This window comes from Rhea americana, unplaced genomic scaffold (genome assembly GCF_003343005.1).
Source record: "Rhea americana isolate MKP2758 unplaced genomic scaffold, rheAme1 scaffold_590, whole genome shotgun sequence".
Lineage (NCBI taxonomy): Eukaryota > Metazoa > Chordata > Aves > Rheiformes > Rheidae > Rhea > Rhea americana.
The window spans coordinates 64,700-78,515 of record NW_028186746.1 but is presented as its reverse complement, the minus strand read 5'-3'; the positions used below and the strand labels follow the sequence as shown (position 1 = coordinate 78,515).

At 52.2% G+C, this 13,816-nt stretch overlaps 1 protein-coding gene across 1 annotated transcript in view; it reads right to left on the bottom strand.

The window, feature by feature from the left end:
- Positions 1-13,816, bottom strand: part of SH3GL1 (SH3 domain containing GRB2 like 1, endophilin A2) — a 16,014-nt gene that overhangs the window by 1,826 nt on the left and 372 nt on the right. The window contains exons 2-10 of the mRNA XM_085319470.1: positions 9,141-9,254; positions 8,947-9,019; positions 8,056-8,199; positions 5,992-6,125; positions 4,532-4,690; positions 3,855-3,958; positions 2,195-2,319; positions 1,660-1,713; positions 543-552 (exon numbers count right to left, since the gene is read on the bottom strand). Of these exons, the coding sequence (XP_085175596.1) occupies positions 543-552; positions 1,660-1,713; positions 2,195-2,319; positions 3,855-3,958; positions 4,532-4,690; positions 5,992-6,125; positions 8,056-8,199; positions 8,947-9,019; positions 9,141-9,254 (917 nt within the window). The remainder of the gene's footprint in view (positions 1-542; positions 553-1,659; positions 1,714-2,194; positions 2,320-3,854; positions 3,959-4,531; positions 4,691-5,991; positions 6,126-8,055; positions 8,200-8,946; positions 9,020-9,140; positions 9,255-13,816) is intronic.

The following is a 13,816-nucleotide window of genomic DNA, read 5'->3' as shown; positions in this document are numbered from 1 at the left end:
CTTGTTTCCCGCACCGAGCGCTTTGCCCCTACGCCCTGGCACATTAACTCAGCCAGTTTCAGCTCCCGCGTGGCTTTCGGCTCACTAGTTTCTCTGCCTTCTTGCTCCAGTCATCACCTTCGCTGATCTCCCGCTCCAGACCCTCGCTTACGGCACCCAGCGCCGCTCGTTACCGGCGGGAGAACCCTCACCGTATCGGAAGTCAAACTCCGAGCTAAACCACACCACCACCACTCGGCCAACGCGCTGGAAACCGGGCAGAAGCGGGAGCCGCGTTATTCCTCCGCGGACGACAACCCGCTGCCCAGTTAGTCGACGATGGGGTTATGCATCGCCGCGGGGCCAGGGAGGAGGAGGAGGAGCCGCCGCAGGGATTTCCCGGGCAGCTCTGTGCGCTTGCCCAGGAGATTCGCCCAGGAGATTGCTCCAGGAGATTCGCCCTTGGGGGCCAACGGGGAGGGGAGGGAAAGGACCCGCTGCTGAGCGGCCTCTCGGAAGCACATCAGCAATTAACGGCGCGGTGATGCCCGCAAGGCCCCAGAGATACCGGGGCTGGGCTGACGGGGTGGGACAACCCAAATCTCCTTCCCACATCTCAGCTACGTGATTTAAGCATGAGGCTTTCAGCCCGCAAATAGGATTAGGAGTGTTTTGTGGCAGGGAAAGCTGCTGCTTGCTCTATTTAGGCACTGAAATAAAAGCTCTAGGACAGGCAGGCATCAAGCTTTGTGGTGGCAGGGACCCTACTGAAAACAGACGGAGCAAACACAGGCTGCCACAGTCTCTGGGCCCCCGTTTCCCCTCCCTGTCGCTCCAGAGCCTGGTGTGCTTCTGTGCTAGAGCTCTCCCAAACAGGATGGAGGAAACAGCACATGGACAACGCAGCTGGTCTGCTGAACATCCACAGCAACGAAGGAACCAACACTAGAAGAGGACCCAGAAAACACCAAAGGCAGCAGCCAAAGCAGGTCCGTTTTTTTGAGACAACTTCCCAAAATACCAAGCTGGTCCCGCAACCACAGCATTTCCTCTACACCAGGCTCAAGTCCTCCCATCCCACAGCCACACCACCACAAACCCCACGCTTTCCCCACTCGAATGGCTCCAAGCTACAGATCCAGCCTGGCCTCCACACTCCARTGAGAGCCTGCTGGGCCCCTTTGGCAGGAACGTCGACCTGCAAATCTTGCCCAGGGTCTTCCTTAATCCCACAACCACTCAAGGCCCTGGGAGTATCCACACAAATCCCACTTGGTGTGTTTGAGCMCCACCCATGCTGTCTCTAGCCTTCAGCTCTGGCGTATAGGGGCAGCAGGTACCATGAGCAGCAGAGATCAGGGCTGGGTTGCTTATAACAGGAATGGCTAGTTACCAATAGGTCTGATACCTCCTGGAAGAGCATCTCATCTCTGTGGTCGCARCAGGACATGCCTGCATGAACACAGCTGCTCCAGCGGAGCAAAAGCCTAAGTTYTGGAGCAGTAAATATCAGTACGGTGCAGCTGTGTTAATCTGGGCCTTGGTAAAGGCAAGGTTTAGCTGAGCTGTTCTGCTGGCCAGGCACAGAGAAATTAGTGGCTCCAAGCAGCAGTGTCAATGGAGGAGGAGGGATGGGGAGAGATGGTCACACATCATGCAGTGCGGAGGGAGGAAACTCACGGATACTCCTGACGGAGGCCCGGGACGGCTTGTCGGATCGGAAAGAGGAGGAAGCTGCTTCCAAACAAAAAGAGACATGCTTAAAACAATGTGAACTGGAGGGAGGGAAAGGCAGGCCCCAAAGGGAGGATCTGTTAGGAGAAACAGGGCATCCTGCATGCTGTGTTAGAAACCCATCTGYCTCGTTGGGACTAGGGAGGAACAAATGCAGTGTGATGGAGGACAGGGAGGGAGGGAGAGATGTTTAATTTTTCCTATCTGYCACTGCTGGCACCGACTGGACACTACAGGTCAGTGATCCAGGCTGGAGGCTCTGTGGGGACTTCCCCAACACCAAGATAATGAACGCTGCCAGGCCCCAAGAGAAAAGAGCCTGAGGGCTGAGGCATTTCTGACATCTTCGGAGTCACCAGCTCACGTAGGCATATCCAGAATGCCAGAAATACTATTTCCAGGCAGAGAAGTTCCCCTCCATCCCCAGGAGGCCGCCCGTGCTCTGAAGGCACCTGCGTGCACATACGTAGGACAACTTTACCTGCGACTTTGGGGGTAGGATTGCAAGAGAAGCCCCCGTTAGATTGGTCGGTCTCTCCAAAGTCATACGTCTCCCTCGGTTTGGGCTTGTATTCCCGCTTGGGACGTGAGGAGGCCTCCCTCATTCTGCAAGAAGGAAAAGAAATGTGATTACATTGAAGTGACACTGAGATCAACTCATGTCTTGCCTGCTGTTGWGAATGTTTCGGAGAAATGATGCTGTTGTCTTGTCAAGGCTAGAACAGGAAATCCTCCCTCCCATGCCCCTGACAGCTCCTGCTGGCCAGGCAGGTATCACTTTGCCTCTCGCACCCGCACAGAGGCAAGGCTGTTTTTGTATCATGTGTTAAAAGAATTTAATGAGGAGAACTCTGAGCAATGTGACATCTRTTCCCCTTGGTGGTTACACAGAGGAGCAGACTGGTTGGTTTGTACACAAAAATCTGTGCAACCCTCTGTGCTGGGGCATTTTTAAGATGAATCTTCTCCAGGGTTTGYAAGCTCCCCTTCCCATAGGCCCTAGAGAAGGCAAGATGCTCCGKGCTCTGCTCTGGAGGTGTCTCTGGCAAGTATTGCTCTCAGGCCAGCAGAGGACACTCGTGCAGCAGCTCAAAAACTCACACTGGCAGGATACTCCCAGCTCCTCTTAATTCAAACCAGACATACCAGCCACTCAGCAATTTCTTGTATGACGAAAGAACAGCATGGAAGCATCGCTAAATCACCCTGAGAAGTGGAAACGCTGCCCTGGCTCTGTCTAAGCCACTCTGCATCAGGCTGACGAAGGCACATTCCTGGCTCAGGAGAGAAGGCGCAGACATGATAAAGCCACTTCTCCTTCCTTGGACAGGGCTGGGGGAGACGCATGCTCAGGTGAGACAGAGCAGCAGGAAGAGGCCTGTGCAAGTCATGGCAGTCACATGAAACAGCTCACTAGTGATTTTGACATCAGCTCTGCGTTACTTGGCACCTCGGCAGCAGCCGCACGTTCTGCAGGGCCGCAGGGAGCGTGTGGAGGTTGGACACTCAGGGAGGGATAGGGAGAGCAGCCAGACCTGCCCGGGAGCACTCAGCACCATCCCTCATGCAGAGCCCCTGGGAATGCAGCTCCTCCTGCTCCTGTGCACCAGATGTCCATCTGCCTTTCGGGAGCTGGCACACACGACTCGAAGCTCCTGGGCACACACAGCAGTGCCACATCTGCGGCAGTGTCTACCAGGAGACTCATGTAAACAGAAGGGAGAGCCAGGGCTTGCAGGAAAACAAGGAGTCTGACTTGGTCGGGGGGGGGGGGGGGGCTCAGAGACACACTCCTTTAAGGAAGTGATCTCTTTAGCTTTCTCCTGCCAAGTTCAACCTCAGCTTCCCTGGAAGCAGCACAAACTAACCTAGGCATGACAAACCAGCAGACACCAGTTACCCATGGAGCAAGCGCAGAGGTTTTGCTTCAGATGTCAGAATGTACCCATCATTGAAAAYGGGTTGTGCAGCTGCTATTGCTCCCTCCAACCCAAAGGAGCTTTGGACTGAGGCAACAGTGACTGCAAGAAGTGGCCTTAATACTAGAAGATAAACCTGGAGGGAGAGCCAGGTATATACAGACACATATCACAGGAGGAGCCTGTGGCTGTGAAAAGTCCCTGCARCACCCTGAGTCTCACCTGCGTTTGAGTTTGTCCGCGAGCTCATCAAGGATCTGCACTGCCTGCCTGTGGTAGTCCAGCTGGGCGTCCACCAGGGCCGAGAGCTGGCTCACCTGCTCGATCTGCAAGAATCACACCAAGGARGCGTGAACAGCTTTCCCTAGCTGACAGAAGACTCCCATCACACACAYCAGGGCTGAGAATGAATTGGGAAACGCACACAACTTTCCTGAGGAGTCAACGAGCAGATTCAAGATATCAGAGGTCAGTCAGTGACTGAGACTTAGCAGGACAAGAGGTCACTGCCTGCCACCCTCATGGCTTCACTAGCTGTTTAGCTGTTCAAATCCTTCCCAACTGAGCTGTATCAGCTGTCAAAACTTGTTCCCACTAACACACTTGCACACTGAGAAGAGATCCATTTGCTACAGCCATAGCCTCTCCTCTGGCCACGGGCTAGATCAGGAGGAAGGGATTAGAGAGAGGATAAAGGCCTGCCAAGCCACGTGCTGCACATCTAAATCTGGAACATCAGAAAACAAAACTACACTGCCAAAAGCAAGAGTGAAATTTAGTGTCTTTAACCCTCCTAATCCTCACGAGATGCCACCTTCATGTACATGGAAACACGCGCAGTCGCCCARCAGCACTCAGCCTAGGGAAGAGACSTCAAGGTGCTTCCTCCAAGCACTCACATCAGTTTCTAGGAGGTTGTGCATACTGGTCTCAGCTACTTCCTTGGACTCTTCAAATTTCTCCATAGCCTGTCGAAGCTCCTCATCAGGGATCTTCCCCTGACGTTTCTTCTTGTAGTCAAAGTCCAAACGTCTGCCTTCCAGCTTCTTGAGATGGTGCTGGGGAGAGGAAGGTTACGAACAGTAAAGAAAAAGAAGGGGAAGCCAGAGGCTGGGCGCAACCAAGCTCTCCTGTTGGGAAGGCAGCTCCAGCTATGGGCCAGGTTCACTTGTTTCAGAAAAATGATCTTAGAGCACACACTGGGCCTCCCACCTTCACTCAGGCTCCTGGGAGGCCCCAGCTTCCAACAGTTGATGGAGAGCTGCAAATCAAGGTTGCTCTAAGGTGACAGGGGGGACAAGACTGTTCAAACTCAGGTTGGAAGACAATTACAACTGTGGCAGCGGGTGCTCTCTATCAAGAAATAACTCTCAACCAATTGATGTGAAGATCCAATTTCACTTTCTTCTAACCGAGGGCTAGAGGGAAACAGAACTGTAGTGAGCAGCCCAGGTCTGTTTTCCGTGCAATCAGTTAGGGAGGGTGAAGATCTAGCCCAATACATTCAGTTCGTTGTGGACCATGAGGATCTCCAGAAATCAGGAATTGGCATGCAAGCTCAATCCCCACACAACTGAGCATTGTATCCCATGACTGCTTAGGGTAGGACTGTTTAAATTAGCTCTACAGCAACCAGCAGAATTGGGGTGCCCAGCACACACRTATTGAAACAATAGCTGGTGGCTGTTTTATCTGGGACACTGCTGTAAGTGAGAAAACAGAGCTGCCTTGTGAAATGCAGGTTTGGCTGGATCCTATTACAAAGCCTGCTCATGCTTTGCAGACACTTGTCTCCATGATAGCACAAGGGAGCTACCAAACTCTACATCTCCCTAGCGAGACACTGCACAGCCTTCTACAGATGCTACATAAGAGGCCTACAGGGAAGCTAACTCATAGCTTGGAAGTTACATTATAGGATCTGGGATGTTAATGTAACAGAGCAAACACTAGGGAAGCRTGTTGTGAAGTTCAACACATGACAGCCCTGAACGGAACAGCATAGGGCCATCATAGTGAAAAGAACTGAATTCAGCAATCCCAGAACRTATGTCAGGACTTACTAGCAAAACATCCTCCAAAAATTGAGTCAGGTAAACGAAGGACCTACATTCACACCTATATCCAAACTTGTGAGCTGGTCAGGAGCAGCAGCAGCAGCGGCATTGAGCGCACTGAGGGGGAGGAAATTCTAGTGAATCTGATGAGAGAAAGTCCACAAAGTGCAGGGGAGCAGACCTGATACCTGTGCAAGTCCAGCTGGATTCCCACTGTGATGGAGCAAGCGATTACATGCACTGATAGCCAGAAGAGGCCAGAATCTAAAGAGATGAAGAGGAAAAAAGATTTTGGGGGTTACCTGGATTTCTTTCAGGTCTTTGTCACACAGGTTCTGGAGGGGATCGATAAAATTTTGTTTGACTTCAATATCCAGCGAGTCCTTCACTTCAGCCAATCGTTTCATAGATTCGCCAGCATCAAGAAGTGCATCGCCTTCAAGTGAGAAAAGGAAGAGAAGAGAGAGGGAGAAGGAAAACAGGCCAGCCAGTCACACAGAGCCGAAGTCTGTGGCAGCTGCATGCAGAGCCATTCTGCCAAGACACCCAGCATGTGCAAGCTCCGTCACATGTCAAACGCCCCCACGTTTCTATCTGGAGCAGCTCTCCGAGCCTGGCACAGAGGGAGCATCGCCTGGTGCGAGAGCCGGCAACTGCACGTCAGTACTGGCTCTACGCAAGACCAACATGCTTCAGTGTTTTCCTCTGCAAAACAGGGGCGATTTCCACCAGCTACACAGAGAAAAGAAAAGGTAAAAATATTTTTAAAATGCTCCTGTTAGCTCAGGGAGTCACTGAGCTACTACCTGCCGGTGCAGTGCTTTAACATCGCTCCGTTTCTCGGCCGCTGCTGGTAACAGAAGCCTGGGCAGAGGCACGTTTGATCTGATTCAGCCTGGCTGTCCTTCTGCCCAGACAGTTTTAAGCCCAGAACTCTCTGAGCAAATTCTTAAAGTTTCCCCAGATGCTGGCAATAAACCTGCAGCCTTTTATCAATTTTAAACACTAACTTCTATTGGGCCAACCTTCTCCCCTCCAAGTTGAGAGGGCTCAAAACTGCTTGTTGAAACCTATCTAGTTTCATGCTTTTCTAAGGCTCTTACCACAATGACAATTAAGCCAGACAGACTAGCAGCAAAGCATTTCTAGTCTTAGCTTTTTATTCCATTTAAACCATTTATAGATTAAATTATTCCTGCACAGCTTTGGTAAACCAACCATTTCAGCACTGGATCGGTGGAGGAGAATATGCAAGTGAAATAGATGGTAAAGTGAAACCACCAGMCTACTGTCCAGCTGGAAAAAAAATATACAGAGTACATTTGCAAAAGAGATGTTTCAATTTTGATACATCTAGATAACCTGCCATAGGGATGGATGTGGTATTAAAATATAAACTTGTCAAGTTAAGTGTACCTTTAAAGAGAGGCTATTAAAGGAAGTCAGGTTTGGTATGCTCTTTTAAAAACTTCCTTCCCYCTTGTGCTCCATAATAACTCTGGTTCCTGACGGCCAGGGCAGAGACAGGGCTCTGAGTTGGCCAGGGATACTCGTGAGACCTCTTTGTCACTCCCACGAAGCAGCCAGAGCTTTTTAATTTTCCTGACGCAAGAAGGCTCCTCCCTGCCCTGGAAGTGATCAGACAGCTGTGCGCTGTCCTGGGTCTGTCACATGTGCAGGCCAATGACCTGGTGGATTAAAATTGATGTCAGCGAAAGGCTTCATCCCCTCCTCCCTGCAAGTCACACATGGTTTGTTTCATGGTTATAAGGAATTACTACACGGAAAGATTTCTTGGCTATGGCCTCCCTAAAGCAGAGTTCTAGCTGGAAACTGCACAGTAAAACTCCTAACCTCATTCAATATAGTTTCCACATCACCACTATTCAGTTTAGAAGCAAGGAGGTAGTTTTTCCTACATGCAGATTTTTTCCAAAGTTTAATTAAAAAAAAAAAAGAAAAAAAAGCATTAAAAACTGGGTTTGCACYCAATGTAATGGACAATGAGCCAGCACACTTGGGCTCTCCTCTTCCCTTCCCTGCCACGCTGAGTGTAAGTCTCCCAATCCTTTTACAGCTAGTGTACAGGGAGGCTTTCAACAGCATGGACACCAGCCACGAGCTGTAGATTTTGCCCCAGATYTTGCTTTAAGAAAACAAGGCACAGCCATTGCCATGCATTTGCTCTACGACTGCTGTAGATCTGGCATTCAACTGCTGGTCTGCGACGGAGGCACATGCCGTTACGTGATACAAAGGGTCACACGGTCCTTCAGGAATTTAAAATAATCGTTTGGAAATTCGGCACCAGCCCTTTCCACTTCATCCGCACGCTCCTAAGGGGAGCGGACTGACGAGACACTCACCAAAGTTGGAGTCCTCGCCCAGCTCCTTGCCGTAGCGGATCATGCTCTCCCCCAGCAGCCCTTCAGACTGTGGGTAGCCGGGGTTCTTCACCTGCCCACGGATCTTCGACATCGTGTTGAGCATGGTTAGCTTGGCTCTGGAAGCTGGCACAGAAACAGCCACAGCCGTGTTTGCAATTACTTGGACTTGCCAGCAGCTGCTGGCCACTGCCAACTTTTTTTTAGAGCTACTCCCAAAGCCAACAAGTCCTATTGTCTTCATCTACCAGAAATACCACTCAYTACGAAAAGAGAAGTTTCTTTTCCAAGACAGCAAGCAAAAATAGTTCCCCACAGTTTGCCAGTGAAGGCTGAAGGAGTTTCCCCAGCCCTCCCATGGTCCCTGGAGTGCTCTCTGAACGAGCTGGCTGGAAACAAGGAGGACGGCAGGCTCCAGAGGTGATAATTACAAACCCAGCCACTCTGTCTCAGCCCAGAGATGTCACTTTTTCTGGACACCTCACCAAAAACCAGGTCCCCTTTGATTCCTCTCTAGGTCTGAGAATAAAGGTGAACCACTAACAAATGGACACAACAACAACACGTGTATCTTACAGTTCAGAAACACAGCACAGGGCAAAATGGGTATCTTGATCTTCACCTGGGTTGCAAAACAGCAGTGAGCTAGAGCCAGACTACACGAGCTCAGCCAGTAAGTGAGACCACGGGAGGAGTATAAGCCAACCCAGCTTACCCCCGATAAACAGCACACCTGATCTTCAGAGCGGGCTGATGGCTAACACTCCGGGACCAAAAAAATGGTTATTCCGATGTCTCTTYCTTCTCTCTCTGCCTCCTCCCCTGGGCAACCAGGGGACAGAGGGAAGAGGACAGGAGAGGTGTGGCACTCACCTGGGTTAGGCTGGAGGTACTCTATTGTTCTGGTCAATACTTCTGTAACTGCCTTGCTGGTCAGATCCACCTTCTGCAGCAAAAACAAGACAACCCATCAGCCGTGAAGCTCAGCTCAGGGCTTTGGGAAGGTCACTGAGGAGACATGGAGGGGGGGGGCGGATTGTAGAGATTTCTCTCCTTCCCCTGCTCACCTTTTCCATTTCCTTGAAGTCATCGTCGAGCTTGGTCCCTTCAGCCCCTCCAACCTTCTCACTGACCAGCTGCAGAAAACAAAGCAAGGGAGAAGGAATCAGGCATTCTAGTGGCTACCAAACTCCTTATACCTGCTCCCATCTTCTAGTTCAGGTTAACACGACTGTCATCCTCTGACATGCACTCAGCTTCCAAAACAAAAACACCCGTGGCTCTTTGATAACACTGCCCCRGTAAAAATCCAAGCATCTCCTACCTCAGTAGCATCCAACAAGACATGCTCAAAATTACTTTCTCAAAGCACAGCTCATCCTTCAGACACAGGCTGGATATTCCTTACCCACAAAAGCTACAGAGCTCTTTAAATCACAGCACACAGCGCCAACTCCAACGCTTGCTGGAAAAAGCAAGCAAGAGTCTCACGACTCCATTTTGAGACAGGCTTCAGTTTCACGCAAGGCAAAACGCAAGTAAACAGGGAATTAACACACTCGACTCGCAGCAGCCAATACAAGAATCAAGTCCAGAAAGAGCTGAGACCTCCCAAAGCCCTAAACCACAGCTCCTTGCAATCCAAACGCGGAGAGCTGCTAGGGGAAATGCCAGAGGAGTTCAGGAACTAGGGCACTGTATTTGGAATTCTTTTCAACCAGAGGATAAAGAGATTTGCAGAAGCTACAGCAAAGTTTTCAAATCCCTTTATCAAAGTGCCTCTGATGCCTGTCCTAAAACAAGCGGAAAGGTGAGACGTTTGACAAGCTGTAAAGACAGGCCTGGTTTTGGCTGTCAATGCGAAGGGCTTATCTCCTGTCTTCAAAATATCCCTTGGTCTAAGAAAAGACTCCTTCTCCATAAACCTCACCTCTCAACTGCCTAGGCTAAAGATATTTGCCAAAGATCCATTATTAAATGCACCTGGAAGAGCATCCCTCCATACAGCCCAGATGGGGAGGAACATTTCTGTCCCAGCCCCAGGCCAGTTTGGGGAGGCAAGTGGCAGCGCTTGGAGGAGCAGGACATACGGCTGAACCGAAGCAGCCCGCAACACATCTGCAAAAGTGATTATTTTGCCCCAAACGGGTGCATGCATAGCAAATTACCTACAAAGACGTCAAAAGCAGTTTAGGAAACAGTTGCCGACGCCAAAGCGCTTGGTGCCTGCCACAAGGCATTGCCAGGATTTCTCATGTTTATCGTCAAAACTTCAGTTCTGGATGAACAATACAGAAGTTCAGCGATGAACAATGTTGAAGTTGTTTACTTCAACATCAAAAACTTGATTTTATCAAGTGTTTCTTCCTCTGGCACCCTCCTGCTCCCCTGGGGATTCAGAATAGTTCCTTATTTTTTTGAGGAAGAGGAGAAAAAAAAAAAAAACCAAAACAAACTCAGGTAATCCTCCAGTTTCAAAAGCACTTGGAGACACCACGTCAGCCACGTTGCCCTGTGCTCTTACTCCTGCGCTTAGCCCCCAAAATCAAACTGCCAAAGGGGACACGTGGAAGAAACGATTGCTATTACAAAGCAGAGAAGAACACGATCCTCAAGGTTTGGCAAAATCCCATTTCCAGACCCCCAAACAGGAAGGAAAAAAATAGCAAGCGCTGTTCAAAGAGCCCCCCGGGACCCGGAGCGCCGAGGCTGCGGCGCCGAGCACGTACGTCGGCGCTCGGGACACGGCTCCGGCTCAGAAGCCGCCGGCGTCTCGCTGGTGAGACGCCTGCAGCCGTTCGAAGCCGCAGAGGCAGAGGCTCGCGGAGAGCACAGCGCCCTTCTGACTGACTGCTCAGCACCGAGCAACGGCGGCATAAATCCCCGCAGGGCCAAAACCCCCCGGAGCAGCGGTTCAGCGAGGCTGACGAACAAGGGAACGGCCCTTCTGGGCCTCCCTTCGCCAAGGAAAGCCTTTTTTTTYCCCTTTTTTTCTTCCTCTTTCTGAGGCAGTGCAATTCAGCGGAGGACCCGAGATGCCACGCAAAGAGGCACTGCCGCGTTTCACCCCTGACATTTAGATAGCAGGGGGAGAGAACAGGATTGCTGCATTCCTGGTCTGCCCGACACGACTCTCCAACTCTGGATTTCATTCTCCCGCTTAATCCTCGGACGGGTTTTTACGTGTCTCCAACCCCACGAAGGTGCGTGCGCGCTACCGGAAGCGGCAGAGCCCTCCTAATCTCATCGGCTTTTTCCTGCTGCCTGGAAGAGGAAGGCAAAAGTGCAAGGAAAGCAGGAGGCTCCCGCCGGCGCGGAGCTGTGGCCAGAGCGGGAGCAGGCGGGATGGCCMAGCCCCGCCGGCTAGCACCCGAGGGGCGCCCGATGGGGCGCGATCTCCCCACAGCCCCTTGCAGGCGGGCAGAGAGCCAGAGCGGGAATTCGGGCTTTTTTTTGGACACCTGCTCCGCGCTCGGGGGTGCCAGCGCACGCTTTTGCGAGCCAGCTCCGAGCCGGGGAGGTACGCGCTGCTCTCCAGACGCACCGTGGCTCCCGAGCAGGAAAAAAAACACGCAGCAGTTGCTCTGCTTCCCAGGCCCCACGAGGGTAAGGTCACCAGAGCAAAAGGCATCGGCTCCCGGCCGCGACGGCCTGCTCCTGCGCTCCCAAGCCGAAAGGCCGCTTGTCCCGCAACCTCCGCAGCCAGAAAGGGGCTGAAAGCGCTTGCACCAAGGCTGCACCTTTGGAAACCGCTGTTGTTCTTCAATGCACCTGGGAAGGGGGTGAATCCCCCTTGCAATTCCACTCCCGCCTTCCTCCACCCGTCCGCCCACACATTTCCAACCCAGAAGGCTGCAAACAACCCTCTGACAGGGAGCTCCGCTGCAGGCAGAGGCTGCGTGCCACGTCAAACGCTCTGATCGCCACCGCGGTCTCGGAGGCTCAACACCCTCCCAGAAAGCCGAGAGACGCGAAGGAGGAAAACTYGCTTGCAGACTAATTTAATCCTCCTTTTGACGTCCGAGAAACGCTCCTGGAGCCCTGCTGTGAGGGAATAATAAGATTGAGGCTTTCTCCCTGCTGCCTCTAATTAAACTGGGAGGCTTCATCACAGGAGGAAGGGAAGAGRGACCGTGTGCCATCCACAGCAGCTCCATCCCTAGCCCCACACTCTCAAATCCGTCAGGCAGGAAGACAAACTACTGCAAATTCCCCCCTCACGCTAGCCAAGACACGAGCCAGGAGAAGCCCTCGTTGTTTAACCTAGAGCTCCACGGTGCAATCGGAGGCCAAATTTCCAAGTGCCGCATTGTGCTTCTCATCACACTGCTTGCAAAGAGCCTGCAAATGCTGGCAAGGATGCGGAYGCCTTATCTCGGGAGCAGGGGCAAACGGCAGCATTAATTGCAGGCTCTGCTTGCAGGCTGGGAGCAGAAGTTTCCGTACGCTGACAGAGAGCCCAGCTTGGCCTAAATGAACTGGTGAAACACTGCTGGTGCCCACCTCCGCTGCCAGCTCCCTCCGTGGAGCAGCTCCAGCGCCTTTTTGAGGATGTAGTGAAGGTGGAATGGGGACAATTCTTCACCACTTTATTTTTTTAAGCTGCCAAGCACAGTCTYGGCATATGCCAGTCTCCCCCGGTTGGAGACCGAACCTCAAATGTTGGAACTGGACCGATGTGAACCCAGGGAAGGGAGAGTGCAAGGCAAGCTATGAAAAGTTAACTGAATTCAGCAGGCCAAACAGTCTGTTTTAGTCTTATGCTCCCAAGTGCATCAGCTGGCTCAGTGCAGGCGATGAGAACGAGCTCTGGTTTCTTCAATCTCCCCCGCTGCCAGGATGGGATGCACACGAAAACGATAAACCCGCARCAAGCACTGCTGCAGCCCAGGGAGAGGCAGGGCACAACGGCAGAGCCAAAGCCCGCGGCTGCAGCCCRCAGCAGCCAAAGCTGAATGCTTCCCAGAGCAAATATTAGCACAAGACGATACAGCTGGGCGTTACGGACCAGCGAGATAAAATCGCTTCGAACCAGGACGGCTGTTTACCTGCCACGGGCGCGCGGTGCGGCCGCGGGCAGAGGGAAGGGGCAGGCGYGTTCCAGCAGAGGAGCTGGCAATCGGTCCCTCGCTTCGCATCCGTTCAAACGGGCCCTAGATAGCTGCGACCTGAGATCAGAGAGGTGCGTTCAACGCAGTCGTGTCGGACGGCCCCCCAGGAGCGCTAATCCGGAGGGGCAGGACACGGCTCGGCTCCCGCTGCCGCCGTCTCTCGCTGCTAGGGCTGCTCCCGACCGCGTCTCCCCCCTGCTGCAGCCCCCCGCCGCGGCGCGGGAACGCGAACGCTCGCCATGCCCTCTCGCTGTTTCAAGCCTACGGAAGGGCTGCGCACGGGGGAAGATATTTGGAAGTGAAAAACATATTGTTTAAACTAACTACGGCAGCAGGAGCTTGGCTACAGGGAGAGGCAGGAGCGACCTGTGCACGCGCAGGGTAAAGAGAGGCAGGACGGAGAGGGCTCCTCTTTTGCAGCGGTAAGTGGGGGAGAAACGTAAGCTCAAGSGTAAGTTGGGAGCCTTTGCCAGGCTATCACACAAAATCCACCTGTCCTTCCAGTCCGACATCCTCAGAATCCTCTATTCTTTCATCTGATTTATGTAACTGCTACTCAACTCCAGGACAAGCTCCCAGGGGAGGTAAAAAAAAAAAAAAAAAAAAAAAAAAAAAAAAAAAAGAAGATCAAA